At 38.9% G+C, this 22,990-nt stretch overlaps 1 protein-coding gene across 1 annotated transcript; it reads right to left on the bottom strand.

The window, feature by feature from the left end:
* Nucleotides 1–5,802: 5,802 nt before the first annotated feature.
* Nucleotides 5,803–22,978, bottom strand: LOC135482188 (staphylococcal nuclease domain-containing protein 1-like). Its single transcript, XM_064762057.1, is given in 24 exon segments — nt 5,803–7,182; nt 7,957–8,202; nt 9,122–9,229; nt 9,902–9,968; nt 10,397–10,520; nt 11,080–11,218; nt 11,636–11,824; nt 12,398–12,510; nt 12,915–13,056; nt 13,571–13,754; nt 14,319–14,401; nt 14,721–14,850; nt 16,146–16,237; nt 16,621–16,711; nt 17,375–17,481; nt 17,741–17,896; nt 18,557–18,650; nt 18,823–18,937; nt 18,940–18,966; nt 18,969–18,979; nt 19,537–19,618; nt 20,379–20,502; nt 21,498–21,647; nt 22,917–22,978. Coding segments are annotated over 24 exon segments (2,688 nt in total). The 5' UTR covers nt 22,965–22,978; the 3' UTR covers nt 5,803–7,116.
* Nucleotides 22,979–22,990: the final 12 nt, after the last annotated feature.

The following is a 22,990-nucleotide window of genomic DNA, read 5'->3' as shown; positions in this document are numbered from 1 at the left end:
CCTGTGTAATGATATTTAATATTCCATGACCGGTAATTTAAATTATACAGTCAAAACTTCACTTCAGTCAGTCAGATTCACCATTGTACCCATTCATTTGCATAATGGAGTCCAGGGAAAACTGGTGCTGAAAGAATAGTCCAGTGAGAGGTTTATCAAGAGTTATCTCCCTTGTTTCCATCTTCGATGCCTGCTAAAAGTATGCTAGCGGTGAGCTAATGGCATTCCAATTAGAACCTTGATTCAGGATGGGATATACAGATGTGTTGTGTGATAACAAAAGAAACTGCGCCTGGCTGGACAACCTGTGTCACTAGGGGTTGCTTACTGTATGTACTTGGTAACAATTTACAACACTTATGCCATTTGGTATCCTGCTTTCAGCATTAAGACAAGTTGGTATAAAATGGGGAATCATTCCCAAAGCTAATTTCGAACCCTGGGAGTTGTTTATCATTATAGCTGGAAAGTTTTTACCCTGCAGGGCTGTGGATTTACGTCTACGTTACGTTCCTTCACTCTTCCCAACTGCAGAAATACGTGTTAAAACTTAACACAGATTTATGAATGAGAAATTCCTATCCCACCCACCTTGGCCCTTGATTGGTCAAACACTGACAATCTCTTTGGCAAAGCCACAATAAATGGACGAAAGGGACTGTCATGATATGGGAGAAATACTTCCAACCAGATAGATTTGACCCCCTGCACATCATTGATTCAGAGTAGTGTTACTGTTGAGCGCATTGGTTAGTAGTGGGAAGGAACTGCACTGTAGGGGGTGAAATCTGGTTTATGTGTACTGAATCATGTGTATTGGATCAGTTGATTGTCATCATAGGAATTTGGTCAGAAGAAATGTCTGTAAATGTCCCTTAATGTGAGAAATGATGTAATTGTTCCGGAAATGCTATAATTAAGTGCTCATGTAGTTTGAGAACAGCTCTTCGGGTACATCTTAACACAGAACTGTACATTAATGTTTGATACGTGTTCTCATGTTGATGTTATAATTTCTAGAAGATGGGGTTGGAAGAGAATTGCTGATTTTTATTATGTTAAAGAGGCAAGTGATCGGCTGACATATCATTATATTCAGTAACCCTCATTTCATGACATATCATTTTCATCGTGCATAATTCTCAGTACAAGATTATTCTTCATTTTATTGACCTAGGAAGGTGTAATGATTCATCCACCACATTCTTCTGTGTTTGATGTAGAGCTGTATAAACAATCAGCTTTGTGTTATTTCTACAGACATTGTTTGATACCACAAGTCACATACTACAGTGTGGACCTGTATTATTGGTATATCAGATAAAAGGTTTTGTGAAGTTGGGCTAAAGGGTATTCTGATAACTAAGTGAGAGTCTCCCTGTTATGATGCAGGGAATATGGTGCAGTGCTCAAGCCGACCAAGCCAACAAATGGGATTTCCTGAGGTGGTCATGCTACCTCTCAGTGAATGAGACTACATCTTCTAAAGTCTTGATACATGGTAAGATGGGAGGGTGTTTGTCTACAGGTCTGTATGTCTCATGTCTGTAGCATGCAAGGGAAATAGGCTTGAATGTCAAAGCCTATTATAGGCAGTGAAAGAAAAAAATCTGCTACTCAATAAATCTTCTAACATGCAGGGAAGTTGAGAGTTTATTGCCAAGGATGTTTATTGCACAGGATGTTTATTGCACATGCTCATACCTCCTTCCTAACTTACAATCAGGAAAAAAAGCAACATTAATGCAAGAAAAGGAGACTGAAAATTATCTTAAAAATGCTGCCGTCGTATAAGTGAAATATTCTTGAGTACGGCGTAAAACACCAATCAAAAAAAAAAAAAAAAAAAATCTTAAAAATGAAAATGTTTTTCCTACACAGAGAATTTTATCACATAATATTGTGAAGGAATTGACCAACATGCGCAGTATACAAGTGTGGGAGAATAAAGAGGAAGTACAAGCAATATAGCATCTTATTGTTCTGATCCTCTCGGCTTCTGCATAATTTGTACATTGCACACCTGAATAAGGAACAGCTTACCACATAGCATGTTTTGTCATTCAAATTAACGGTGATACATTTATGTTTACATGTAAGTGTGTGTGTACTGTGTAACGAAGCTTTAGTTTGCAGGCAATGTTAGGAACCTGTCTTCCCCTCATCCCTGACAGGGTTATCCCTATGTTGTGCCTCTTCGTTGAATATGAAGTTCATGGAATACTGCAACCAGTTAATTGACCTGTTGTTAGTGAAAGCCCATGTGAAATTTTATGTGATTGTCAGTAATTTCCAAACTATGTCACATGATTTTTAACAACTATCACCCCTCTGTTCTAAGGTTCATACAGCTGTCAGGGTGACATGTTGGTGAATAATTTCATGAAGTCATAGGTTATTTACTGTACATGTAACCTGTGCAGGGCACCAGTCCATCTGTGCAGGGCACCAGTCAGCCCGTGCAGGGCACCAGTCCATCTGTGCAGGGCACCAGTCAGCCTGTGCAGGGTACCAGTCAATCTGTGCAGGGCACCAGTCCATCTGTGCAGGGCACCGGCCCATCTGTGCAGAGCACCGGTCCATCTGTAAATCCAGACCACTGTCTAACAGAAGTCGTATATTGTTATTACCACGCAACTGAAACCCAAGTGTATTCCGCAGAGTGAAAATTTTATGTATGGTTTGAAGTAAATAAATCCCCTGAAGTTTTCCTGTTGTAAGCTCAAAGTAATGAATGTATCTGGTAAGTTGTTCATTTTCTTTCCAGAGTATCACCATAACCACTTTTGAATGAAGGTATAAAAAACAAAACAAAAAAGTTTTTGTCTTCTAAGTGCCGAATGAAAAACTCAGCAATAGTTTGTTCAAGTCCATTTTCCCAGACAAAATATTAAAAAAAAAAAAAAAAATCATGGTACCAGGCAATCAGTGTAAAGATCAGTAAAAATATACAAATTTTATTTCTCTCATGTTCATTTCTGTGTATGTTGTTTTAGAAAATGTGTATGTAATCCATGTTACCTCATTATCAGTGATTTTATGATCAGCTGTCAAAAGTAATTTTACAAATCATATGTAATGTGGAAAGCACTGTGAAATACATGAACAGTGGGTTTTTTTGGGAGGGAAGAAATACATGTACCAAACGGCAATTGAATTTTAATTTGTTTTCCTATCTGTTGATTGTGCCTCATTTCTCCAAGTTTCTCTACTGTGTAAGCTGTTCGATATCCGTATATATGTGTATATCCAGCACTAAATACAGGTTTCCCATTGTCTGACTTCTGTATTAAGATACATGCATTCCTCCAGTTTGACCTTTCTCAAGATCAGGATACATGTATTCCTCCAGCTTGATCTTTCTCAAGATCAGGATACATGTATTCCTCCAGTTTGATCTTTCTCAAGAACAGGACACATGTATTCCTCCAATTGGATCTTTCTCAAGATCAGGATACATGTATTCCTCCAGTTGGATCTTTCTCAAGATCAGGATACATGTATTCCTCCAGCTTGATCTTCCTCAAGAACAGGACACATGTATTCCTCCAATTGGATCTTTCTCAAGATCAGGATACATGTATTCCTCCAGCTTGATCTTTCTCAAGATCGGGATACATGTATTTCTCAAGATCAGGACACATGTATTCCTCTAGTTGGATCTTTCTCAAGATCAGGATACATGTATTCCTCCAGCTTGATCTTTCTCAAGATCGGGATACATGTATTCCTCCAGTTTGATCTTTCTCAAGAACAGGACACATGTATTCCTCCAACTGGATCTTTCTCAAGATCAGGATACATGTATTCCTCCAGCTTGATCTTTCTCAAGATTAGGGTACATGTATTCCTCCAGTTGGACTTTTCTTAAGAGCAGGATACATGTATTCCTTGTTGGATCTTTGTCAAGAGCAGGATACATGGATTCCTCCAGTTTAATCTTTCTCAAGATCAGGATACATGTATTCCTCCAGTTTGGCCTTTCTCAAGAGCAGGATACATGGATTCCTCCAGTTTGACTTTTCTCAAGATCAGGATACATGTCTTCCTCCAGTTTGACTTTTCTCAAGAGCAGGATACATGTATTCCTCCAGTTTGATCTTTCTCAAGAGAGCAGGTTTCTGTAAACTAGGTTATATACAAATATCTCCCAGTCTAAATATTCCTCAACAGGATAGGCCTGAAAATACACCCAGTTTGACTGTTTCACAAGAAATTTCATGAGGCAAACCTAGAAACTCCACATGCATTGCCAATACATGCTATGGCCCAGTTTCTAATACTGAGGCTTTATAGTCATGGAGTCCTGTTTTAGAAGTGAGGATTGTGGTCCAAACCACAGGAAGTTTATGTGATTTCCGTGGTTTCCCCAACAACACAATACATGTTTCTCCCAGAACAACACGTCTGTACAATTGCTCCAGTGTCTCGCGAGAATAGGGCAAGTGAGTGAGTCAATTTTTCAGTCATATGATCACGAAGTAATCCTTAAGGTGTATGTAATGTGCCCCCTTGTTGCAGGACGCATTTCCACCGTTCTTTTATCTTGTGCTGCTTCAATGAGACGACTTACCAAAGCCAAGTAAGCACCTCCGCCCGATCTGTTATACTGATACTGATACTATCCCCCTTCATGCTGAAAGCCAAGCGAGTCTTAGGTGCGACTCAACCCAGGATTGGTCCTACATCTACCGCTCCCAAAGCAGACACTCGACCAACTGTGCTATCTGGGCCGGTCCCCAAGAGAATAGAGCCTACATATGTGTCTGCAATCACACAGTTCCCCGGGTTCCGCCAGGTTACCTTACACTATAATGCGGGCCGCAATCATAAGTGGAAATATTCTTGAGTAAAACGTGAAACTACAGTCAAATCAATAAAACGATTACACAGGTTTCAGCCAAGAGAAATAAAGGCCAGACATCCAGTTAGTACATCATAAGTGTTTTATACACATTGTACTGCATCTCTTCAAAATTCTATACTTTTCAAGGACCTATTTTCTTTTCCATGGGCTTTCAGTTTTTTTAGGCCTTGTAGCTTGTGAGAGATTTGTTTGAATGAACTACACGACTGCATCTACTGAATACAGGATAGTTCTGACAGGATTTTGTTTAATGTAAACTTTACTGTTCTTGTTGGAGAATGTGTATGTAATCCATGTTACCTGATTATCACTGACTTTATGATCAGCTGTCAAAAGTAATGTTACAAATCGTATCTAATATGGAAAGTGCTGTGAAATACGTGAACACGGTGTTTATAGGTTTGGTCAGTTTAAGTGTCATTTCTTCATTAAAGACAAGAATTTTACAAACAAGGGCATACAACCAATTAGTACATTGTAAGTGTTTTACATACATGTACTGCAACAGTACATCTCCTGCCCAAATTCTATACTTTTCAAGGACCTGACTAATTTTCCTTTCCATGGGCTTTCAATTTTTATAAGCCTTGTATCTTGTTTCACAAAACTACATGACAGGATTGTTCTGATTGGACTTTGTTTCGTGTCAAGTTTAGCAAAGTGTTCTTGTTGGAGACTGACCCCATTGCCGTCACATTTGTTAATGATCTCAAAGAGTGAGCTTTCCTCACAGCATCCAGAGGTCTGATTGAAAAAGCTTTAAATGCCGCCTGCTCAGCTAAAAAAGTGTTGGTGTATTCAGTTTTTGCCAACAAATCATGGAACAAACATGAACAAATATCCCATGCGATAACTCAAGCTTGGCTGGTGAAGTTCTATGTACCTTAACCAGTACAACTGCATGACGAAAAAAAACCCCCACTAAAACCGAGTAGTACTGTGATATTTTTTTTTATTATTTAACAGTTTTGCATTGAATATCCAACCACTGTAGACAAGGTTTAGGATAAGTGCTATCTGATGTGACTATCGTCATTCAATAACTCCCTAACAACCAGCAGGGAAGAACATTTCATCAACATTATCTACATGTATACAAAAAATACATGTCAGCCCACAAGGTTGTCTAGACGAATAAAGAATTCATAAAAATATAACATTTTCCCCTTTGTAAAATGTCAGGAAACTGTGAGCAGGGAATCAGACGTTTTTCATTTCTCAAAAAATTTCAAATTCCCGGGATATTTTTCTTCTTTATTTTTTTTTTTTTTTTTAAGAGTTCATTCACACATTTCCATACAAATTAACTTAGTTCTAACAAAGAAATCAGCACTGTGCTTGGAAAGTCTGGCCTTGCTCATGAGTTGCCCTGCACGATGTAGTAAGCCAGTCAATGTTCAAGGTATGTAGGTGAAGATGAGAATTAAAGAGCTGTGAGCTTGCCGAATTCCTCTGATTCATGATAATGTTGGGACGACAAAAATGAAATTGGTCTCTTCAGTGCAAAACTGTCAAACAGCAAGGTCAATACTTTGCATCATTCCAGCACCCGCTCCAGTCAGATAATAATTTTCCACTATCAACGGCAATAGCGGAGAACAAATGAACTTTTGACCATCATATTTTCAAAGGACTTTATACACTGGTGTGGGCCTACCCATCCTCAGTTTGTGACTGTGTAGGTGAACTTGTAATCTGTACTATCATCAACTGACGTAATGATATACATTACATAAGACCATTCACCTGTAAAGTTTCTAAACATCATATGAAGATATTTTGCCACCAGATACTACACATATTCGCTTAACTTTCACTCTTTGATAATGCCTCTTAAAGTTTTTTATGTCATTGTACACTTAAGATGCAGAATGGGCTCTAAACATTCCTCATAAAATACAAACTGCACATAAAATGATATAGTCCTACCTAGGTTATGTATGAGAATCCACATGTACTTCGATATGCCAATATAAAGTGCACAGGAAATGAATGACAATAAAAAAAAATCTCATTATGACATTATCATAACAAACAAATGTTCTCACCTTCCACAGGAAAATATTAACTGACTCCAAAACATAAACATGCGTACCATGCTCTTTTTTCTTTTTTTTTATTTTGATATATAACTCATCAAATGATTCAAATATCCTTAATATATTTTTCCACTTCAAGAAGTGTAAATTTTTTAATTTGAAAATCCTAGCTTCAACTTGGTTCTGCTTATGTAGACCGGCTAGTTGAAACTAGCGCTGGTAGCCAAATTCCTTGGCGTCGTCCTCTGTAAAATCTCCATAACGCCAGAGGTTCATCTGCAACATAGAACGTACAATGATATACAATTTACTTAGCTGGATGTTTTAATTTGATTTACACTGGATTTAAAAAATATTTTTGCTATACACGTATTATAGTTGGATGGGGGAGAAAACGAGAGGAAACAATTTCTGCTCAAGTGTCTGTGTGTAGGACGTAATGCATAGCTGTGGACCTTGTTTGTCTCCAAAACGGGTCCAATGACAGTCAAGTTTTATTTGCTCCTGTATTTTCTACATGATTGGTGTTTTACATCGTATTCAAGAATATTTCACTTATACCACAGCCACCAGCATTATGGTGGGAGGAAACCGATGCAGAACCCGGAGAAAACCCACGATCATCTGATCAGGTTGCTGGAAGAACTTCCCACATACAGTCAATGAGGAAGCCAGTCCAGTTTTACAGTCCAGTTTTTCTACATAGACGAGAGCCAGATTGGGGCACAAAGATGAGACTGTGCCACTTTCTCTGCACAGAAATACCATCTGTAGGTAAATGAGTGATCTGCTCTTCAATTCCTTACTCTATCTTAGAAACATTCTTGTAAGAAATCTACCTTCTTGAAACCAAGTAAATCAGTTTCTTCCCTAACACTGTTGTTAACACATTAGTGACTTTTCAAGGGAAACGCATATATGCAAGTTTGGTTCGGTTTTTACGTCATACTTTTCAGTCACATGACGACAACAGTCATTAGGTACGTGTGCATATACTGTGTCTTCTTGTAGCAGGAGAAAAGTGACAGTTGCTGCAGAGAGACAACTCACCCTGGCTGACTTAGCCCTGTCCTGAGCAGTACGGTAATCAGACACCAGTTTAGCCAGTCTCTTCTCCTTCCTGTTCTCCACCAGAATGAGTCCCTCAGAGACAAGCCCCAGCGCGATGTCCTCCTTTTCTGGGGTCAGCAGGCTCACACAGTCACCTGAACTACTCTTGTACTCCACATTCATCAGCAACTGCTTGTTGAGAACATCAGTGCTTAATGCCTCCAAAGCATCCTTCTTGGCATCTTCCTGGAAAGCAACAAAATACATAACAAATGTTAAATACAATTTCTCAAAGTGGATTACAATACATGTAGCAGACATGGTTTTAAAAAAGTACCTTTTTAGTGGTGTAGTAATTTAGACATTCATATGGATACAGGGAATATTTTCTTATTTGATTGGTGTTTTATGCCTTACCCAAGAATATTTCACTTATACGACCAAGAACAACAAAATACATAGCGAATGTGAATCCAAGTTCTCATAATGGATTACAATACTTGTAGTAGACAGGGTTAATTTTTTTTTTTTTTTGATTGGTGTTTTACGCCGTACTCAAGAATATTTCACTTATACGACGGCGGCCAGCATTATGGTGGGTGGAAACCAGGCACAGCCCGGGGGAAATCCACGACCATCCTCAGGTTGCTGGCAGACCTTCCCACTTACGGCCGGAGAGGAAGCCAGCATGAGCAGGACTTGAACTCACAGCGACCGCATTGGTGAGAGGCTCCTGGGTCATTACGCTGCGCTAGTGCGCTAACCGACTGAGCCACAGAGGCCCCAGACAGGGTTAAAATGACAAATACGGTTATAGCTGGGTAGTAAATTAGACATCACTATCCATCATCATTCACAATTTGTTGGCAGACTGCCACACGTACATCCGTAGAGGAAGCCAGAATGAGCTGCGCTTACATACTAGTCACTAAGCCATGAAAGCCCCAATCAGACGAGAGGAAGAGAAAAAGACATATTCTGCCACTTGATTGGTTTTCAAAACCATACTCGACAGTTTACACTTGTATGACTGCGGCAATATTTACAGAATACAAGTAGAGTGTTACAACTATAATATTACGCCTATCATAAGAGCAGCCAATCATTCAGCTTTTTATCCCATTGAACCAAATAGACAACAAAGAAAATAAGTACATGTACTCACATCTTCTGGAAGTTGAACGCAGGCAAGCGTCATCTCGTGCGCCTGCGCTGGGAGTACGTGGAAAGATGCAGGGAGAACAGCCAGCTTGGATGCAGAGGTTTTCTCTCTCTGGAAAAACACCAAGTTGAATATCTAAAACACAGCCTGACAGACTAAACCATTTACATCGATCACTGTGGAAAACTTGATATCTGTTTCCAGGGTTGATGTTTAATTTTCAGGTGCAACATTCTGGGGGATATAGCTATATAGCTATATTAATGGTTGCTTGCTGGTCAATCTATCAATCTAATTGTTTACATTCCATCATTAAACATGTCCCACGTGCAAGACATGAACTTTTTGAGGGAGCTATTGTAAATTTGCCCTCGTCTGAAATAAAGACACTTTATAGCTATTATTTATTTCATAGCTATTTGTGACAGATGCTGCTATAAAATAAATAATTAATCTCTAAAACTGACACTTCAGTTGGAAAATTCAGACATTTGTGCCATCAACATTTTCCATTAGAAATCTATTCATCACATTGAGCCAGCAAAGGTGTAAAATTAGTCTGAACTATTTATCAAAAATGGATGTAACGTAAAAGCAATTGAAGTAATTTTTGAGATTGATCAAAATGACTATGCATGAAATGTTCCACTGATAATTAACTTTTCAATTAATACCATGTGCAATGCTACATGTACTATACATGAACCATGCAGATACATTAACCTGTCGTCAAACAATGGCAAAATTAACGTATCACAAAGAAATATTCATATTCACACTTACATTTCCGTAATCTATATAAAAGATAGACACTTTAGCACCTTCCACTTTTTCAACTTTAGCCCTGTACCTGAATTAAAGAAAAAAAAAAGTAAGGGACCTCACAACATAGGAAACTGTAAACCTGCAAATCATAAATGTTTTCTGCCAAAGACCACTAAAAAGAAGAGTTACTTTTTGAAGATAAAGCGCTAAAACTTTTTTTATCACTTTATGTCATGACATCCAGTATCAGCAGGCAAGTCACTTGTGTGGAAGGGTGGGGAAGGATTACCTTTACTCATCACCATTTATCCATAAACAAAGACAATAACAAATTTTACAAACTAAAAATTATTACTTGCACTATGCTTAAAGATGCACCTTTCAAACCAACTTTCAGCACTTTAAAAACAATAACCCACCACACATCCCACTGGTCTATGGCTAGTGCCAGAGATATCCTGCAGTATATTTCAGAGAACACAGCCACTAGCACTCCAGGGCTGCACAACTCACCATTCTCCGTCCTCAAACTTGGCCGCACAAAGTTCTCCCTTCTTAGGGGTGTAGGCTCCTGGCAGTGGAGGATTACTCTCCATCTCTTCTCTCAACTGCTCCATTAACTGTTCTAGCTTAGGACCTGACAGAACAATATCACACAGCAAGGTCAGTGTTTTTTTATTTTAACTGATGTTTACAGCGTACGCCATGCTCAAGAATATTTCACAACAATATATGGTGGTGCAGCATTATGGTGGAAAGAAATCAGGAAGAGCAAAATCAGTACTTCTAAATGATATGAAGCACAGACAAAGAACACCAATACTCCATGCACAGAAATTGTCAACCATATTCTGGGCTGGGTTTTATAGACTAACAAAAAGCATGAAAAAATATATCATTCATAAACCTGAATATTTCCAATATGTAGCTAAAACTTTCACTACCAGTTCACTGACTTTCAGTGCTGTGTAGTGCTTCCACTGTTGAGCAGATATTTGACCACATTGGTGGGAGGCTCCTGGGTCACTGTGTCAACCTGGCGTGCAAACCCCCTTGGCTACAGACAATGACTTGCACACAAATAAATTCCTTGACTTACAAGGCCTGAAAATTTCACTTCCCAATTCCATGACTTTCAAACATTTTCCAGGGCTACATGAACAATGTATTATAACACGAGCATAATGGTGACATACCATTGTCGACATACTGAACATAGAACCGCAGATCGTCCAGGAGCTCTGTGACAACCACATTGCTGTAGTTGATTTTCCTTTCAACGGGTTCCTCTACAACCACTTCCTGTTTTGGGGCGTCATCAACCACTGACCAAATCTGGTAGAAAACGATAAAAAAGAAAAAAGAAAGTGTTGATGTTTACTTGCTGAGTTAAGTATGTAGGCAGGAAAGGTCTGTGTACTAGATTTCATGACACTGGACATTCATGACATGACATTCATGCTGAATACTGTGAGAACCCTGAAACATGTATGCTTATTAAACACTGGGGAATTTTTAAAGGCATACTGTTAGTTTACTTGTGTAATTTAGGGTTGAAATTCCCTTCCAACAACAGTATATGGTAAAACAATGTTTACTTTCATCAAGTGTTCTAAACCTACAAACCTACACAACCTTGTAACTGTCTCAGCCTAACCAACCATAAACCACCAGCGCAATGAAAAAATTTTTTGGAAAAATCATTTGTGCACAGAGGCAACGGGTTTCCAATGACACATTTTTAACCCTTACATTCAGCTTCTTTTCCCGAGCTTTCTCCTCCGCATTCAGCAGTGTTTTGTAGTGTGAACTCCGCTCTGCTGTGAAGTGAACTTTAGCAAGGCCTTTGGAGACCAGACCTACTGACAAGTTCAAACCTTCAACAAACAGCCACCCGATGAAGTTGCCTCCCTTGTCTATAGCTTCAACTTCCACCTCTACCTACAAGAATTAATGCATGAGGTTATTTTTATGACAAAAAGAGTGAAGATAGAAGCATTTACAGCCTAGAAGCAAATAAAAAATCATCAACTTATTACTTAACCAACAGTTTAGATTTTATGTATTTGTTTTTAGTTGAACTCAAGAATATTTCACTTATACGACGGTGGCCATTCAGATCCTTGAAAGTTAACTTGCAGCATCAATTCTCTCCAAACAGATCATTCCACTTTTGAATAGTTATAAACACTACTGCACCCATGGGTGTCATCATCCAACATTTCCCGCCCCCTGGTTCCATGATGTGCTACACTGCAGTGGTTGAGAACTACCCATTTACCTTAACTGTACAGAAACAATGATATCTTGCAAATAAGATAGAAAGAACAAAGAGTATACTGCTTCACTTGTTTCAGGAGGGCAATGTTTGGGAGAGCTGGATGAACACATTGCTTCTGTGTGTTTCACTTACTTGTGCCGTCAAAATGTCAACTCTCAAATGTAAAGTAACAATAATATCAAAATGGGCGGTCGGACATTACCACCTAGACTGTGACTCAGCAAATTTCTCACCTCTCGTTGTAGACAGTTCTCTTTAGTATAGACAAGAGCTTCCTCTCCAAAGGGTTCTGCAGGCATCGTGACCCCTCCTGGTCCTGGGCGTGAAGCACGAGGGCAATCAATACCTGGATGACAAAGAAACACTTAACACTTTTCCTCAGCATGCAAAACACCAACAGTGCTCTGTCTTTCAAACCTATAAAATTATAGTACTTTCCAAAGATTATTCCACAAAGCTAATTACTAAAGCTATTATTAAAGGTCCTTCTTATGAAATAAGTTCTAAAGTTATAAATCATTTTTATATGATACTTGTACACACAAAACAAGAACAACATTTCAGCAAGTGCTGACGTTAACAGACTCGTCACCTTACAACTATGCTAGCCAGGGTCCCCCTTACACGATAGCCCTACAGTATCACAAACTGTCGACCAAAAACACACCATGTTAAACATACCTCCCAAAATAGGTATTGAATTAAATGAAAATCGAGAAGTGAAAGAGGGGCATTTCTATGTCTAGTTACCTGAAACAAGGAATGTGATAAGACATGTCTCCCTGGGGATGAAGAGCCTGAGTCTGGAGCCGCTAGCCACAAACTCTACCACTGCCTCACAGCGCCCAGCACGTTGTAAAAATGGAAGAAACTGTTTGGACTTGGGTACATCCTTCAAGCAGAAACATATTCCTCTTTATCTCTATCACTGCAAATTTTCTTCTCCGACTACACTACCACACATGTGGGAATTACATAAATGGATGCTGCTGGATAACAAGCGATTAAGTTGATAAAAAGCATAATGGATATACTTTTGTTTACTTCTTTGATGTATGCTGTACTCAAGAAGTTTTCAACTGTACGATGCGGGTCAAGATCATGCTTGCCCCCCAGGTACATGGTGAAACTCCCGACTACCTCAGTAACGTCACAAGAAACTAACCTAAGAATTTCAGCCAAATACGAGCACTTTTACAGGTAAATAAATGTCATAAAATATTAATACTTTTGGTACTGAAACTTATATTTTCCAACTTGAACATCACCTTTACAGGCCATTAACATAAATGGCTCTTGTATATGCAACGTGGGCTTAACAACCATATGACCTGAGTTAGTGGGTCCATCAACTTGGCACAGACAGAATTATCAACAATTAAGTACAGCAAGAGATCATTTCTCACCCCTGATATATCAGCCACTCTGTGGATAGGAGGTTCTTTCTTGGAATGAAGACCGACACCTTTCTTCTGGGCTCTGGCTTCAGCGGCTAACAGATCGTCATAGTGGGAGGATCTCTGATCATCATCCTGACGATATCTCAAGACTGTCGCCAGTCCCTTACTCACCAGTGCCTCAGCCACATTACTGTTAACACAACCATATATTTAATTATCTACATTTTTGTGAGTTAAGGATTACCCCATAATATTTACGTTATACAATGGCAGACAGGTTATGTTGAAGGAAACTATGTAGAGCACAGAGGAAACCACTGCACTTCATTAGGAAGGTAGTCTTCATAAGGCTGCAACTATTTTCAATTGGTATCATTGACAATAATCAAAGACATTACAACAGCATAAAAGTGGATGCTGAAACTGGATAGCGCCTGGAGAAACCATTGCTTATGCAAGATCCGAAAACAAAAGAACATCTAGGCTTTTCCAGACACATTTTGTCTGTATCTTTACAACAATATGAGGCTAGTGATGTTGCATTCTTTTTTTATCTGGCCTAAAAATTCACAGCATTATTCCTATATAATAATCATTATTAATACATATCAACTCGTCATTTATTCCTTTTTTGTGAAACTGTAATCATTTCCTGTTGTTAAATGGAATTAAGATGGACATTCTTTATGTTTCTTGTTAACGCATTGCAATAATACGGTAACCACATGTATAGACTATAGGGCAGTGTACTCACATTCCACCAATGGTGACCGTACAACAAGACCTCTCCGGGAAGCCCTTGTCTGGGGGCTGGATGTAGTCCACCTGTACGCTCACCTGCTCAAAAAAATTATCATTTATGAGGTGGTAGGTTTCACTTAATGGATCACCAAGCAGCCAGGTATGTTACGGGTCAGATGAAGGTCATCTCTAAATTTTTTTTGTTGTAAAATGGCCATTTATCAATGAAAAATGATACACACAAGTGAAAACTGTTGAACAGCAACAGTTTAACATCACATCAAGCAGCTGTTTACTGCACAAGGTAAATAACACAGTGATCTGGTTGACAACACTGGCATCAGAATTATCTCTAGAGTCATACTCATTACAATAATACACTAATCCCAATGACGATTTAAGCCAGCACTATTACCTTTTTGCCAATGAGTTTTTTCCGTAAAAATTCCCTGGCCTCAAACATGTAAGGTATATCATAGAGAGGTCGTGACCTCTTGTTTCCCTCTTTCTTCTCGGGTGGATTGTCTGGATTTTCAGCCGGTAATCTACAGAAAAAATACAAGTCAGGACATCAACAAATTTCAGGTAGGAAGCAACCTTTTAATAAGTAAATTTTCAGCCAAGTGTATGTCAATCAACCACCTCAATATTAAGGGTCTGGTTATAATGCATCTGTTAACTAAATTACAAGCTGGCACACCATTCACATTTAGATGTAGGACTTGTATGCTACTTGCACATGGCAAAAGTACAAGGTATATGTGCCTCAAAAAGGGTATTAGTCCAAATTAATTAGGTACACAGCCATTTCTGAACCATTACTCATCCAAAACTATGTCTTACTTAAAGGCCCTTGATTTCAACTACTAGACAGAAACAAACCTTTAACATATTTCTAGGGGTGCACACTAGTATTCTAGTGGGACACCTCTTGAAATCATTCAGATTATTATTATCATTCTTAGTCAACTCGTAAAATTGCAACATCTTGAAAACTGGTAAAGGTAGAAAAACAAAACTTTGAAGCCTTACTTAGGAACATATGAAGCAACTTTCGACATATTGTGCTGTTGCGCTGAATCACCAGTCACGTGCGTCAGCGGCCATTTTCAATTTTATTGATAAGCTAAAAAAATCTTCTCCAAAATGGCTAAACCTATCAAGATAAACTTTTCGTTTACAGTTTTTAGGTGGATCACCCTACTGATACATAAAAAACTTTAAGTTTGGTATGCAAATAGGACCAAAACTGACCAATGAGCTTGGCTTAAAAGTAGGTCAAGTTTTAATACTGCTTAAAATCATTAAACAAACACGCAATCTGGTGTCCATTGACGTCGCCATTACAAATCTGCAAGGATTATTTTTTTACTTATCTTGTACTTGTGTTGTTTTCATGTCTTGACCAAAAAACCAACAAAAAATTGACAAAACTGCCCTATGGAAGTAACAAGGGATTTTCATGCTAGACTGCATGAAACCACTGACTGCAGTCTACTGTACTAACAGTCATCAGCTTTGCAACAATGTATTCTTTGTATGTATGTAATGTATGACTTCTGCTCTGGGGCACCAACTTCACAACAATGTACTCTTTCTGTCTTTTAACCTCAGGTATCAGCAGAATATCAAAGCCGCCTAATCTCCATTGTAGTCTTCAGTACTTGACCAGTTGTGAATGATGCTTGGCAGTGTAGGGTTCAAATCCAGTACATTCTTTTACATTGTTTTTGTGTTTTTTACCATTAGCATAAACTTTACAGATATCAGGCTATCAGAAGTGGTAAAAAACTAGTCCCGTGGACCCCGGAAACGCTGTTAGATAACAGCTTTAACCTACCTTGGTGGTCGAATGCTGGCTAAAAAGATCTTCCGGTATTTTCCTTCGGATGTTTTCACCACAAGTGAGTCCCCATTGACAACTTCCACTACCTAGAATAACAAATGAGTCTACATTTAACAAAATGACAATCTCGCGTACAAAGGTATAATTTTGCATTAATCATCAACCAATTCAATTACAAATATACCTTGCAACATTTGATTGTATGTCATAAATATTTTAACAAGAGAAAGTTGAACACCAGACGGAAAAACATCCCTTCATTTCTTTTTTGCACTTATTTCTTTTTCATTTAATTGATTTTATTGGTGGTTTGTGCCATACTCTAGAATAATTCACTTATACAACAGACACAGGTGGCTTCCGCAGAAGATGCTAGCATGAGGCTGAACTCACCACTGTGTTGTACTAGTAGGCAAACCATGGAGACCTTTTTCCCATTAACTTTACTGATTAAGTTGTATAAACTCACATTTCCTTGGAAGTTTTTGTCCTTAATGTCAACTGTGGAGACAGTTGGATTGTAATCCTTCCATATGCGAAGTTTCTTTTCTTTCGCAACTCTGAAGTAAAATTATAAACAGGTTAAAACGGCAACTGTATTCTTCAAAGTTACTGCAGGCGAAGTTGACAGCAACTATCATGGCAACATATCTTTAACAATATTTTTGTGGAGCAGGGGCCAAGAGGATAAATGAAAAGTTGAGATACAGTTAAGATTCTGAGTACTGAGGCCTTCCAACAATAGTGGGAGGAAACCGGACAGAGCCCGGAGGAAACGCACTGTGACTTGCTGAACTTGAAATTAAGGTTAAATGCTAACACTGGTGAGAGGCTTCTGAGTCACTACAATAGAATGCTACACTTGTCACAAGTAATTAGATACTGCATATGATAACTCTGATATTTTCCAACAATGCATATCAACACTATGTGCATATTGTTCATGAAAACTTATTTACCTTCTAACTCTCATGGCTATGATACAGATTTTGGGGATCCCATGATTATCACTTTGGCGATCTGAACAAATGTGTATCCTTTTGTAATAAAACTACATCAATGAACGTGACTGTGACATTTTTATGAGAATCCAAGCAAATTCTCCACATTCTGGATTAGGGGAGTCCTGAAGAGAATTCAATTCCTAGATTCCCATCGAAAGTAATGTCAGGAGTATACAGTAAGCCTAGTTTTACATACATTAGCATACTAGTGTCATTTACCTCTCCGCTGCCCGAAGTTTATCTGCTCCTTGAGATACCACACCCATACTCCAGTCCACACATCGCGCAAATCCTTCCCGCAACAACAGCTCTGTGATATTCCCATTCTAAACAAAACATCAAACAGTTCACTGAAAACGAGATCCTTACAGAGAGCAATATTCTGGAAAAAATGCAAATATAATGTTTTTCACGCTTTTCCCAAATGTAAAATCTCCAGCAAAATAAAGTTTGCAGCAACAAAGTGAATGGAATCAAGGAAGATTACTGCACTTGATACTGCAAACAAGAGAGCAAATTTGGTTCAATGTTACTTAACTCACAGATCTTCACATTACATGTAGGATGTGCACCTGCTTAACTTACTGGATGTAGAACGGTTCCCAATAAATTCTGATTGGACACACCCTCAAGAACGATCTTGACATCTCTCTGCAGTAAACGCGACTCTGTAAAGAATTTAGCTTCCTCTGCAAATGGCTCTGCCACCTGTTCTGTGCCTTCAAGCTTGAACATAGGGCACTGAAATGTATAAAATAGGAACATTAAAACTTGAAACGGGTAAAAGTCATGTCATAATAATAGGCAACAGTTTTTTGCTTTCATTCATGTTTAAACTGCCAGAAAGGACGTGTGTAGTATTTTTTTTTTTTTTGATTGGTGTTTTACGCCGTACTCAAGAATATTTCACTTATACGACGGCGGCCAGCATTATGGTGGGTGGAAACCGGGCACAGCCCGGGGAAACCCACGACCATCCGCAGGTTGCTGTCAGACCTTCCCACTTACGGCGGGGAGGAAGCCAGCATGAGCTGGACTTGAACTCACAGCGACCGCATTGTGTGAGAGGCTCCTGGGTCATTACGCTGCGCTAGCGCGCTAACCGACTGAGCCACAGAGGCCCCGACATGTGAAGTAGGTAAGATTCATCTGACAGACTGAAACAGGTGTCTGTAAAAAATCCAAATTAGATGCAATATTAAGGGCTCTTTTAAACAAAGATTTTCAATTACCTTTTAGCCTGGAAATTACATCAAAAATCAATGAACTTACAGCTTCAAATGAATATTGTCAATATACCAAACTTGAAATGGCTGTGTTATGCAATACAACTTCAAACACACTGACTGAAGAACATTTATTATTAAACAAAAGAAAACATAATTCCATTACTTCAGTTACCTTAACACCTGACAACATCACAGTGACGTAGTGGAAAGATGGTAGAAGAAAGGCTCGTACAGTGCACCCGTCACGCACATGCTCAATAACGGCTGAAAATAGGGAGACATAATTGTTTTAAAAAATCACTCAGAGAGACTGTGCTTAGCAGCTGATCATCAACAAAAAAAAAATAACACGTTATTAACAGATTCTAGAGATCATTACTCTGGTATTCTCCACCAGAGCAGATCAAGACTATTTAACACAGTGACACGTTCCTTACCTCTATGGGTTTGGTATGGAATGAATCCACAAAGTTGCGTGGATTTTCCAGAGTCCACGTGATGTTTCGTACGTGCTCACTGCCTGTTCCTGCTGCCCACTTCCCCTTAGCTGCTGCCTGGCAGAGTCCTCTAGTTGTATCAACCTTGCTGGTTTTCACTGCAAACACACAACCATGTGACATTTACAACTTACTTATCTTACGTAATTCCGTTTTTATGTTGTACTGAAAGTCTCTAGTCTGTTATTCTCTAGCTGTTACACAAATTACCACTGCATTTATACTGATTAGTTGATAATGGTAAGCATCGAAAACATAATGAATGAAAAGCTGTTAACCATAAATAATTTGACTTACTCAATTACATATCAAACTTCTAAACGCCACTAAAGATGTATAATGGTAGGAGAAACCACAAAGATCTCAACAGAAACTTATGACACCAGACTGACTGCCTGGCAGTACTGTATACTGCAAATGTCAGCATTAACTCACTGCAAGTCAATTAGCTCTGACAAAAACGTCAAACACCATAACTCTGTAAAAATGCTGATAAATTGCTCATTGACAGCCTTCATTCATCCTGCAGTACATTTACAGCTTCCACCAGGTGCGACAACTGTAAAACAATATAACACGCAAGGTTAAACTGCACACTGCAGTTGTAGTTCACAGTCCTGTGTCCAGTGGAAACAGGTTAGGCTAGACCACTTACTCTCCAGGTTTAATGCCACTCCTTCGGACTTCCACCAGGCCTTCTGATATTAGAGCTTCAGTCATGTTTTCGCCCGTTGTATCTGACAAGAAATGAAGAATCATATTAAGTATACTGGCTCCTGCAGAAGAATGCAACAATTACTATTGTTTCCAAAGTGAGTGAGTGAGTGCTTGGGGTTTAACGTCGTACTCAACAATTTTTCAGTCATATGACGACGAAGGAATCTTTAGGGTGCATGTACGTGTAATGTGCCTCCTTGTAGGACGGATTTCCACTGCTCTTTTATTTAGTGCTGCTTCACTGAGACGACTTACCGAAGGCAAGTAAGCTGCCTCGCCCAAGCCATTATACTGATACGGGTCAACCAGTCGTTGCACTATCCCCTTCATGCTGAACGCCAAGCGAGGAAGTATATATATATCTATATCTATATCTATATATATGCTGCAAGTATATATCTAGTGAAATTAGCAATTACAGAAGATATACAGCTTTTCATATTTAAATCATCAAAAAGTCATGTTCTGTCTGACTTTTGGCACAGTTCTATTGTGGAGATGCACTGACATGGTTGACGGTGCAAAGTTGTCCCTCACAAAGTATTGCAGGGTGAATTCAAAAGCACAATACCAAAGGCAATGGCAAACACTCAGTTTATCATCTTCGTGTCTGTTCCATGCATTATCCCAATAAAAGTTACATGTCGAAAAAACTAGGTCATTGGCAACTTCAAAACATCACCTACACTAGTAACCTTACTGCTACCAGAAACAGCTCTTCTCCAAGAGATTTAACATAAAACTTTAGTCACCAACTGAACAGTCCTAAATGTAACCTACCTTTGCCCAGATAAACACAGCCATACTCTCGCCCTGTGCCCGGGACCTTGTATTCCACAGTAAACACCACTTCTCTCCCAATCAGCTTTTTCCTCAAGAATTCACGGGCTTCCCAGGCATATGGCTGAACAAAGAAAAGTTTACTTGGTTTATCTGATTGTTGTTTAATGTCATACTCAACAATTAATCACTCTTACCATATGTCAGTGTTGGTCCTTGGTTTATAGATTGAGGAAACTTATGAGCCTGGAGTAAATGGTCAACTTTTGGCCTGATACTGACCAATTTACCCACATGACGCATACAGCTGCGAGCCAAATTGGTGAAGAGAAGTGGTCTTTCCTAAAGGCAAAGTGTGAACGGACCCATGAATACTGTCGACCCCTTAAACAACCTGAAAACAATGTGAGCAGGGGAATCCACATGTATGACTTCCCTGTTCAAGGCAGAGATTAAACCACACCTAATGTGCTTGATGGTTAAGGTTTGTGTATCTAAGCCATGTCCTGGTCCTGAACGATGTAGAGGGGTGGTACACTATATCAATACCCATTAACAATATTTTAACACGACCTCAAACGAGGTTGTATCATGTTAATCTTTAGGGTATCATATTTATTATCTGTAACTGTCTACCTGTATTAGACACTTTCTGTCCATGTACTATAATCATGTGCTGTATTTAACTATCACTGTAGTGTTGATCGTTAACCTCACTCTGCAACCTATTGTATTCATTACATGTTTAATTACAGATGACCTCTTGGAAGACCACTTTTACGACTGATGAAGAAATGTATAATCCTGAATAACAATGTCTATCCTCTGAAAAATAATATTTTATTATATACATGTATATGCACATTCCCATGTATGTCTTTTCATCTCGAATATCATTTTGCCATCACCATAATTTATAACTGTGACAAAGAAAAGGATAACCAATAAACGTCGCAACATATCGCATTCACCCCTGCCAACAGTAGTTAAGATGCAAATGTATAACATTTAAAGTCACTGAGAAAGATTAACTTTTTTAAAGATTCAGAACTTTCTCCTCAGTGTAAGAGAAAGTAGAACAGGAACAGCTGTCACACATATTTTAGGTACCACACTTACATCATCTTTTGTTTCCTGGGATCCCTCCAGATTAGGGTTGGCCCTCCTGGCTAACCTGGGGGCTGTCACATTAGACAGACAGATGGTCCTCTCCGGGGGAGGCCCCCCCTTGGGCTGACCGCGGATGACAACAGCATCTCCTGAGAGAACCTGATAATGACGAAGATGTACTCACGTGTTTACACATGTATTAACTAGTATTATTCTAAACTCTCACATACAGGTATCACCCTGCAGCTGCCTCCCCCCCCCCCCCCCCCCCACCACCAGTCAGTATAAACAATATATCACATTGGGTACTATTCGACCTGCTGTACTGTCAGCCTCGCTATATTTGAAAAGAGCAGGTAATTGCATCAGGGGCCACTTTCACAAAACTTCGTAAGTCATTTCTCGTAACTTTTTTCATAAATGACATCTTGGTTACACTGCCATAAAGCAAGGTCATTCACAGGAAAAGGTATGAAAAAGAGATTTCCCAAGTTTTGTGAAAGTGGCCTCTGGATTTCAATGGAGTGCGCTTTGACTGAACAAAGCTGTTGCAAAATCAAATGTCTGAGGAATCTGCTAGCCTCATTCAGTGGAATGACTACAGACCTATTTACCTAAATCTATCCACCTTCCAGTTTCAATACATACCAAAATTAATTTTCACAATTTCAGATTCAGGGATTCAAACACTGAGTGAGCAGGTACCTATCCCATAATATAATACTCTAGCTTCTGATCTGTCTTAAAGAATTCAGTTCTGCTGTAAAGATTGTTTGAAATTATGATAATTATTAATAAATTATCGATAGAGAGGAAGGTCACATTTAGTTTACTACATTTATAACTCCCTTCAAATCGGTCATACTGTTTTCATGAATAAACGTTGCATTGTGGCAATTCTTGTGCTGCCTCATTTTCATAGGACAGTTTAGACCACTGACGGCTTTCCCAGTTTAATTCCAATTGAGATTTCTTTGAAAATACAGGCCAAAGGCGTTTAGATCTCATTTAGCAACTCATTTTTGTATTTGACTGAACCAAGTAAAAAAAATCTCAATTTATATTCCAGTATGTTCCTTTAAATATTATTAGAGTAAAAGTATTTATTATTTTTGTTTGGTGAATGAAAAAATATCAGCCACACCAACTCTAGATTGCACAGACTGACACGGTGAATCCTGCAAGAATATGTATACACGGATATAACTCTTAAACGGGGCCAGGTATTAAACCATATGTGAAGCTCTCCGCAAACCCAAATGGTCCACATCATCAAAACAACACAGCGGCCATGCTACTTTCCGAACCTCTCGAGCTACAATTTCAGTTTTCTTAAAATCTTCCGAACGGATACCAACGGAACTTTGGCAAGCTTTTCCCCCAAAAAACTGTAATGCTTTCAAATATACCAACAAAATAATTACGCACCTGTTTAACAATACCACGTTGAACAGACGGTGGAGCTGCACTCGTCATGCTGTCCGCTTCGAGTGTACGATGCA

Source organism: Liolophura sinensis, chromosome 1 (genome assembly GCF_032854445.1).
Source record: "Liolophura sinensis isolate JHLJ2023 chromosome 1, CUHK_Ljap_v2, whole genome shotgun sequence".
NCBI classification, from domain to species: Eukaryota; Metazoa; Mollusca; class Polyplacophora; order Chitonida; family Chitonidae; genus Liolophura; species Liolophura sinensis.
Note: the sequence above shows the minus strand (reverse complement) of the source record. Positions and strands in the feature narration are given on the sequence as shown.